This window comes from Phaethon aethereus (genome assembly GCF_964289735.1).
Source record: "Phaethon aethereus genome assembly, chromosome: 3".
NCBI lineage: Eukaryota > Metazoa > Chordata > Aves > Phaethontiformes > Phaethontidae > Phaethon > Phaethon aethereus.
In genome coordinates, this window is record NC_138576.1 from 41244412 (window position 1) to 41254123 (window position 9712).

The 9712-nt window shown below is 45.0% G+C and overlaps 1 protein-coding gene across 1 annotated transcript; it reads right to left on the bottom strand.

The window, feature by feature from the left end:
• Nucleotides 1-1215: 1215 nt before the first annotated feature.
• CGA (glycoprotein hormones, alpha polypeptide) lies at nt 1216-4193 on the bottom strand (the record flags this gene model as incomplete). Its single annotated transcript, XM_081997182.1, has 3 exons — nt 4021-4193; nt 2873-3057; nt 1216-1293 (listed from the first exon to the last, which is right to left on the bottom strand). The coding sequence occupies exons 1-3, from the start codon at nt 4145-4147 to the stop codon at nt 1216-1218; spliced, it is 390 nt and encodes a 129-aa protein (XP_081853308.1). The 5' UTR covers nt 4148-4193.
• Nucleotides 4194-9712: the final 5519 nt, after the last annotated feature.

The following is a 9712-nucleotide window of genomic DNA, read 5'->3' on the forward strand; positions in this document are numbered from 1 at the left end:
GCCTGTCTAAACTACTTCAGTCGTTTGGCACTGCAGCAGACATCAGCCATGGCCGTGCCCTAGGACAGACCAGCCACTCTCACAGCCTGACCCCAGGCAACCTTCCCTGTCTCCATCAGAAGTTCTTACCTTCACAGCATCTGCTGCAGGGAACCCCCCCACAAATATAGCTGAGGCTTTCTGAGACAGCACATTTAAACCCTTGCAGACAGTGACCGTAGCAAAGGCTGATGTTCTCACCCTAGATATTAGGGTGAAGAGCAGGAGAATTCATTCACTTCAGTTCCCATGGGCAGGCTCCAGACCTGCAAGTAGTTCCTCCGGAGACTCCGATCCAACCCACTGCAAGTGAACAAGTGCTATGTCTAAAATCACAGTTTGCGATTTTAAGGTCATGTATTCTGAATACATATTCTGTGGTCCTCTTTTCACCTAACACATTCCCATTTGTATATCTGAGTCCAGAACATTGCATATGGGAATTAGTAAAGCCCTATACCATGCTGTTCAGGCATACCTTAAACAGCTAACACTGTTGTACCACTCCTCTATTCCACCACTGCTACACGAAACTGTACAATTCTTTATAACATCTGATGATTACGCATCCATTTATCTAACTATATGGGAGGAGATTAAGTTCAAAGAAAAATAAAAGATGGCGCAGAAAGACAGAGCACTGCACATAGATGATATACTGTTAAACTTTCTGCCCACAAGGTAAAGAAAAAATGGAAGAGAAACAGGAGAAACAAAATGTTGAGTCTTCAAAAAAATCCGATCACCAAATGAATAAGGGGAAATTATTGCTTCTTTTTCTGTCCACTTTCCCATCCCTCCCTTCCTCCTTCCCTCCCTCTCCCACCAGAAAAAGAAATCTAGAAACTAACTGCAGCAGAATCTTTTCTTCTTTTAAGCTATTAAATCATCATTTTTCCTCAAGAAACATGGATGATTTAACTGACAGTTTATTTTAAAAATAGATCAAGCCTTCAGTTGTCATGCAAGTGCTGTATTTTATCCCTAATGGAAATAATTAAACTTACTTAAATGCATGAAGAAGCAAAGAGGAAATAAAACAGCCATCCATCTAATTCAAAGGTCTACCCAGTGTCTTGACCAGAAAACATGAGATTTTACACAGTGGTGCTATAAAAGCTGAAAAACAAATATTCCATTCACCGTTGTCCTTGATCATTAACAAAGGGACAGGCTTTAGGATTTATGATAGTAGCAGGTACTGCAGTGACAGTCTGTATGGTTCTCTATCTTCACATTGTCCTTAAGGGTAATCTTAAAAAAAAGAAAACACACACATATAACAAATAATTAGGATTAGATACACAGTAAAAACAGCATTCTCAAGTAAAAGATGTCCGAAGCCTTTTTCTTAACCACAACGTACACATGCTCTTTGGGGTACGTGTGCTAGAATGGCCTCTGAACGCCAACCTGTGAAGCTGCATCATCAGTGTCTTTCAGAGCCATAAAGAGAAGGTTTTCAATAGTGACAGGCATAGTGACATAGTTTGGTGTCCTTAATTTGGCACTTCTTAAAGTGTCTAATTTTCAAAAAGTGTCAAGTAACCAGTCTATGAAAAATCAGGAAGTGTCCTTAAAATATTTCTCATGGGAATTATAAAAACAGAGACCACAAACACAATGAGTCATCTTTGTTTTTAATCTCAACCAAATTCTAGTTGCTGCCTCAGGGCAAGTATAATGTTGGTGGTCCAGAAAAAAATCTGTGCTCTACTCAGATAAAGAGCCAGGATGGGTTCAGCTGTAGGTTAGTAGGGCACAAGCATTACTGCATCTTTTCTAGTTTTCTAACTTAATTTTTGTTAACAGTTGTGGAGGGTTTTCTGCATGTCTGCTACACTAGCTATAAGTAGTCAGGTACCCGGGCTCTCATCACAGCTGGTGGTGATCCAGCACTCTGTTCAGCTGCACACCCAGAGCTGTTGATTGCCATTTGAGATGTCAGAGGGGATCCCACCAAGCCTCCAGCTGCTACTCCAGAAGGTCTTTTATGTGTCCTGTGTCTGCCAGCCATATGCAGATGTCTTTGAGTACCCAAGAGTATCTCAAATGGCACCAAATCTGTGAGTGGGTAACTGAACTGAGCCTCTAGTCAACACACTCAATGAACATGATTCAGACCACCACAGGATAGACACCTTAGCTTGTTTCAACTAGCTCACCATTTCTTACATCAAATTTAAGGTTTCTTCACCTGGAGCTGAATCACTCTCAAAACAATTAGCTTTAGCAGACTCTCTCTTTAAGAGAACCTTCCAGATGGGAGTGTTAAATGCTCAAAGTAGTTGCATACATTTACAGTTCCCTCTTGGTTGTACTATTAAAAGTAAACACAACCTCAATTAATCTAATGAGCACAGATGGTTTTGGTCCCTCATTCCCATATACGTAATTGATAGCATTGACCAGCCACCTTCCCAGAGAACTCCTGCCTATGCAAGAAAGATGCACAGAAAATGCCTAATTAAAATCAAATACACACTGCATAGCATTTAAGGGAAGGGTGCACATCCAGGAGAGTTAAAAACAAGGGGACAAGTCCACCACCAGAACTTGAGGTATCATGAGTCAAAGTAGTTTCACTGAAGTCAGCGACACTGCATCAATTTCTGCATCCCAACTGAATATCAGACTCCGTACTGGTTGACACTTTTAATTTCCTCTTTAGAAAAAAGAAAGAACCCAAGTGCAAAGGATATAAATGCCAAGGATGTTTCCCTCAAATAGCTCTCCAATGTCCTCCAGCAAAAACATATCCTTTTATATTCACTGGTTCAGCTAAATATTGCATCCTAACACAAGCTTAAACGCGTCGCATTCACACCCTCACCTTGGTAAAAGCCTTTGCTACACAGCATGTTGCTTCTGATGTAATGTTCTTTGGAACGAGCATGGTCTTCTTGGACCTCATTGGAGTGGGATAGGCCCGGGAGAAACAGCACCCAGTGCACTGGTAAATGGGCGCTCCTGGCTTGGAAAAGAATCTGTTCTCCCCTAGCTTGCATTCTGGACAGCCTGCCATGAAAACATAAGGAAGAGACTTTTACTTCATCTCCAGATGTATTTTTATTTTCAAAAAGAAAGGGAAAGGGCAGTAAGAGGAAACACTGTCTGCTTTCTCCTCCTTCACGTCTGCAGAACAGAAAAGCACAAACACCAAAGCTCCCCTCTTTAGTCCTTCAACTCTGCAACATGCACCGGCTGTAAAACTAGTGTGTGGCTTTCTAGGTAAGGCACAAGCATTATCGTATCTTTTCTGGTTTTCTAATTTAATTTTTGTTGACAGTTGTGGAGGGTTTTCTGTATGACTACTACACTAGCTGTCCCTAGAAAACTTCCTACTAGCTACAGATAGTTAAATAGCACCAGCAGGATTTGTAGTGCTTCTTAGACATTGCCTGTTTTCAGGCAAGACTGTTATCAAGAGTTTTAAAAACACCCAGTGACTCCAAGGTCTCTGTAGCTCGCATTTTTCTATACTAAGTTCAAGGCTGAATTAAAAAAAAAAAAAAAAAAATCCAACCTCCAAAAGGCCCCTAAAATCTTCCTAATATACCTCTTTCACTGAATGCTACACCATCAACATCCCATATTCTGGGATCTACAGAAGGAAAGTATTCTGCATATAATGAGAAGATGTGGTTCTGCTGTTCCTGATGCTATGTTGCCATTTAGATCTCAAGAGTGCAAGAAACCAAAATGTTTCTATTTGATAATGTTTCAAGGATTAAGATCACCCAGGTCAACATGAGGACATGGTCATCTGGGAGACTCTCGACCTGGAGAAATCAAGTTTAGAGAATAAATTGGAAGTATACTCATAGCAAAATTATCTTGATTTATTACACCTTCATATCTGAGTGTCAATAAATGCAACTGGACGATAAGATTTATGAACACATTTATAACACATGTGAAAGTTTAATTAATACTCTTTAAAAACAATTGCCCTATTTCTGAATGCTGAAAGCAGCTTACCCTGCATGAGAAACTCTCCATCTGGGAAAGCATGAAGAAGATGCAGAAATACAGACAAAATGGTCAAAGTGACAGCTGCATACTTCCTGTAGCAATCCATGATCTGTCTGGAAATACAAATACACATATTTTTAAAGGGCTGTTTCGCACTGGGTACAGTACCAGTATCTAGGCTACACACTGATACAGCATTCAGTTCAAGTAACAGAGACAATTTAGAACAAGGATCAGAAACTGAAAACACAGAGTACTGATGTGCATTTTATAGGCTGAGAAAATTGACTTCACAATAACAAAAATGTGCCTTTCTTTCTGGCCTTAACAATTTTTTTTCTGAATATTAACATAAGCCACAGCACAGAAACTTGAAAAGTCATAACTGTCTAATATTTATGGTAAATATTAAAAAAGCCAGCAAATGATTATGGAAAAGACAAAAGAATCTGCAGAATCTGGGACATGGAAAGACTAATTTCAGGGAAAATAATTTCACATCAGGACATCATTCCCTGAACCAAGAGTCAGATTATTTTTCCACACACTGAAATGGCCTCAAGTTGTACCAGGGGAGGTTTAGATTGGATATTAGGAAAAAATTCTTCACTGAAAGGGTTGTCAAGCATTGGAACAGGCTGCCAGGGAAGTGGTCACCATCACTGGAGGTATATAAAAGACGCGCTTAGGGACATGGTTTAGTGGTGGACTTGGCAGCGTTAAGTTTACGGTTGGACTCAATGATCTTAAAGGTCTTTTCCAACCTAAATGATTCTATGATTCTATGACTTCTTTAGCGCCAAACTCCCCATAAACAGATCTTCACAGTCCTGTCCCTTGGTGGAAGAAAGCTCCTCCAGTCTATGTAATGAGAGAGGCCCTACATGCTGTGCTCCAGAGCGCCCGAGGAGATATGGTGCCAAGAGAGAGCTCAGGAGGGCTTGAAACAGCCCCAGGGCCACCTGCATCGTGCAGGGTCAGGGCAGTCCCAGGGAGTTCAGCATCGCTGCAGCCTTCAGGACTGAGATTTCTTTTAGGCTTCGTTTTACTGATGCAGCAACTTGGCTTTTGGGTTCCGAGTAACAGAGAGCTGGTTCAGTAGAAACAAAGCCTAGTCGGCTCAAACTTTTAAAAATCTTTTCAGTAGATTAATTTTGTGCAGCAAGGCTTCATGTGGCACTGCACATCTGTCCTTCTACAGCTAGTGCACAAGATGAAGTGGCCATAAATAGCATATTGCTTGTTCTCTGGGTAATTCAACAGAAATGCAGTTGTGTGGTTATATTTGATCCAGATCAAATCCATACCACAGGGTAATGCATATCTCTGATATGAATACCTGGGGGAACCGTAATACTAAAGATGCAGAATATGTAAGTTGCAACTGTATGACTATCATCCCAAACTTGGGGATCTGCTTGATTTTTTTTTTACATTAATTTACTTTTTTTCATTATTATTCACAATGAGATTTCGTGGGGGGCCGGGGGGGAGATATGACATGAAACCTCAGTTCTCTCCGTATCCAAACATCAGATGTACTAAGGGCTACATGCAGATTGGCAGGATGCTTTTTGGTAGTTAACACAGCACCTTTAAAATTATTCTGAAGCGTTTTGTACCAACCTGGTCAGAGACAAAAAAATGGTCATAAGCTGGTCATAAGAAACTGCTGTTTCTTTTGAGCCAGAAAACTCCTATGTGCCTGTGGCAAGGCCATGAGGTCCTTCCTCACTGGAAAGGCAGGCAGGCTAAAGATGCCACACGCTTTTTCAAATTTTCATGTTATAAACATCTGGTCAACTAATACTACTTTTAAAGACCTTGGATTCATCTGAGCTGTGAACACATAAAACAAAATACTGAACTTCACTTCTGCTCTTGTCAGTATTAAAATGTAGTATTTTAGGCATGAAGTTTGTAACCTTCCTTCTTAACCATTAAGCTTCTGTATAAAACTGATAATTTTATTGTGCTCAGTCAAAGACAGTTTTGGCCTGGTCCCTCGCTAAGAAAACAGAATTTCTACCTTAAAAATTATTTTCTTCCAAAGCATAGACCTGAGCCCTTCCTTTAGAAATGAACAGGAATGACTTATATCCCAGGGTGAAGTAATTTGGTCCATGGAGAAAAGAGCTGTACAAAGGATGCTGAAGTATCAAATTCCCAAACCGGGGCAGCCTGTGCTGGTGACAGAGACAGCAGCGCTCCTTCGCCCAACCTGGCTGGCCTGGGGCAGCCTTGCCTGGGAGGATTGAGTTTCAGGGTCTTTTTATTGCTGAGACACAGAGTACATTTCAACAGGGGGGCTTTCCCTGCCCTTGCAGATTATCCTGTGAGGGGTTCTGGGCTGAGCACTGCTCACCTTCACCCTGAAGAGAGGGTGTTTGGCTGTGGCTGCGCAGCAGTGCCTGGTCCACTGCCCCAGTCGTTCCTGACTGGCTTCAGCCAAGCACCCCAGGCAGCATCCCAAGCCCACAGCTCCTAATCACCTATTTACCTGCCTTCTCAGAAACGTTATCTGAACACAAAGATCTCTCCACCTCTGCAGTCACCCACCCAAGGCCATGCCTGGAGCTAACACCAGCTTGTTTGGGCTGATGGCATCTCCAGACTCTTGCAACTGGATCTTTTGAACAGTTTCTTCTGTGCCTGCATAGACCACCTGATCCCTTGACTTTAAAAGATTGAAACTGTCACACAAGAACATGATGTGCCAATGAGTGATGTGCAGTATAAGGCCCCAAGCTGACAACACTCACATATACATTTTAGATAGAATCATAGAACCTTTGGGCTGAGTGGGACTTTTTAAGGCCATCTAGTCCAACCCCCTGCAGCGAGCAGGGACATCTTCAACTAGATCAGGTTGCTCAGAGCCTCGTCCAACCTGACCTGGAATGTTTCCAGGGATGAGGCATCTACCACCTCTCTGGGCAACCTGTGCCAGCGGTTCACCACCCTCAGTGTAAAAAAATTCTTCCTTATACCTAGTCTATATCTGCCCTCCTTTAGTTCAAAACCATTACCCCTTGTCCTATCGCTACAGGCCCTGCTAAAAACTCTGTCCCCATCTTTCTTAAAAACCCCCTTGAAGTACCAAAAGACTGCAATAAGGTCTCCCTGGAGTCTTCTCTTCTCCAGGATGAACAACCCCAACTCTCTCAGCCTGTCCTCACAGGAGAGGTGTTCCAGCCCTCTGATCATTTTTGTGGCCTCCTCTGGACCCGCTCCAACAGGTCCATGTCTCTCCTGTGCTGAGGACTCCAGAGCTGGACTCAGGACTCCAGGTGGGGTCTTACCAGAGCAGAGTAGAGGGGCAGAATCACCTCCCTCGACCTGCTGGCCACGCTGCTTTGGATGCAGCCCAGGATATGGTTGGCCTTCTGGGCTGCGAGCGCACATTGCCGGCTCATGTCCAGCTTTTCATCCACCAGTAACCCCAAGTCCTTCTGGGCAGGGCTGCTCTCGATCCCTTCATCCCCCAGCCTGTATTGGTACCGGGGGTTGCCCTGAGCCAGGTGCAGGACCCTGCACTTGGCCTTGTTGGACCTCATGAGGTTCACATGGGCCCATGTACTGAAAGCTACCGTCCTTAGCAAGAAGGAAAAAAAAAAAAAAAGATCATTCCATCCTTAACTACTTAAGAGCTTCTCCTCTTCCAAATACACCAGTCAATTCTGCTACTCCATGATAAATATTCTCCAGGGACAGATCAAATTGTAGCCCCAAATGTTCTAAAAAATGAGGTGGCAGTAACAAGGACAATAATGCCAGCAACAAAGAAATTGGTCTTGAGATTTGGTGTAGAGGTTATTTAATCATGCTGTACTGATCAGAGAAGGCACTGCCAACCCTACGCAGGAAAAAAATCAAGTAATATTAAACGAAGATGGCTTTCACATAATGGAAATGTATTTCTTTTCAGATTTTGCACCTACCCAGCAGAATCCCTGCAAGGACTGCCACAAGTAATGCCTGCTCACATCTGGAGGGAGAGGCAAACCTGGGGTGGTCCAAGGAGTAAAGCCACTTGCCTGGTATTATCTGAAAGTGAACCTGGAGCACTGGGATATGTGCAAAGTATTGATTAGCAGAGGGATGCTCCATCACTGCACAAATTCACAGAGATATATGGGGACGTCACGCTGCTACGCATAGGTCAGCAGGTCTTGGTTTATTGACCCATAGAGGGGGTGCAACTGCTGGCAGACTTGCCTGCACTGGGACATAATCCCACAGTTTAACGTCAAGGCCTGTTCCATCCAAGGAGACATTCCCCAGAGTGCGAGGAGCTGTCTGGAGGAGCTCACGCACCAGCAGGAGAAGACAGACAGCCTTTTCCAAACGACCTGTTTCCACATCATCCTGAGACTTTTGATAGCCTGGATGCTCCAGTGGCTCCAATTAGATGCTATATTGGGTTTGCGTGGCAAAATTTTCATAGCAGGGGGGCTACAGCAGGTGGTTTTTTGAGAAGCTGCTAGAAGCTTCCCCTGTGTCTGATACAGCCAAGGCCGAGCCCATCAGCAATGGTGGCAGCGCCTCAGGGGTAATAGAGTTAAGAGGGGAAAAAAAAAGGGCACACAGTAACTGCAGCCAGAGAGAGGAGTGAGAATATGAGAACAGCCCTGCAGCCCCCAGGTCAGAGCAGCAGGAGGGGCAGGAGCTGCTCCAGGCACCGGAGCAGAGACTCCCCGGCAGCCCCTGGGGAAGCCCATGGCGAGGCCGGCTGTGCCCCTGCAGCCATGGAGCTCCACGGGGGAGCAGATCTCCACCTGCACCCGGGGAGGGCCCCACGCCGGAGCAGGGGGATGCCCGAAGGAGGCCGTGACCCCGTGGGCAGCCCAGGCTGGAGCCGGCTGCTGGCAGGAGCTGTGGCCCCGTGGGGAGAGGAGCCCCGGCTGGAGCAGGGTTGCTGGCAGGACTTGTGACCCCGCGGGGGACCCAGGCTGGAGCCGCCTGTTCCTGAAGGATGGCACCCGTGGGGTGACCCAGGCTGGAGCAGTGTGTGAAGAACTGCAGCCCGTGGGAAGGGCTCACGTGGGAGAAGTTCGTGGAGGACCGTCTCCCGTGGGAGGGACCCCACGCTGGAGCTGGAGTCCTGCCCCTGCGGGGGAAGGAGCGGCAGAGACAGCGTGTGATGAACTGACCACAACCCCCATTCCCCGCCCCCCTGCGCCGCTCGGGGGGAGGAGGTAGAGAAATGGGGAGTGAAGTTGAGCCTGGGAAGAAGGGAGGGGTGGGGGGAAGTGGTTTAAGATTTGGCTTTGTTTCTCATTACCCTACGCTGATTTGACTGGCAGTAAATTAAATTCATTTCCCCAAGTCGAGTCTGTTTTGCCCGTGATGGCAATTGGTGACTGATCTCTCCCTGTCCTTATCTCGACCCACAAGCTTTTAGTTATATTTTCTCTCCCCTGTCCAGCTGAGGAGTGATAGAGCGGCTTTGGTGGGCACCTGCTGTCCAGCCAGGGTCAACCCACCACAGATGCCAGCGACAGCAATAGCATGATAACTCTCGACTGATTATTCCATGATTTCATGCTCTTTGCTGAAGGCACAGTGGCATTCTCCACCCTAATTTTTCTAAGAACATATAATGCTATGATTTGGTGTATTATAAGGGTTTGAGGCAATCCCATAGGGAAGTTGTTTAAATTTCATTAACCAAAAGAGGAATTGAAATTGCAGTTTT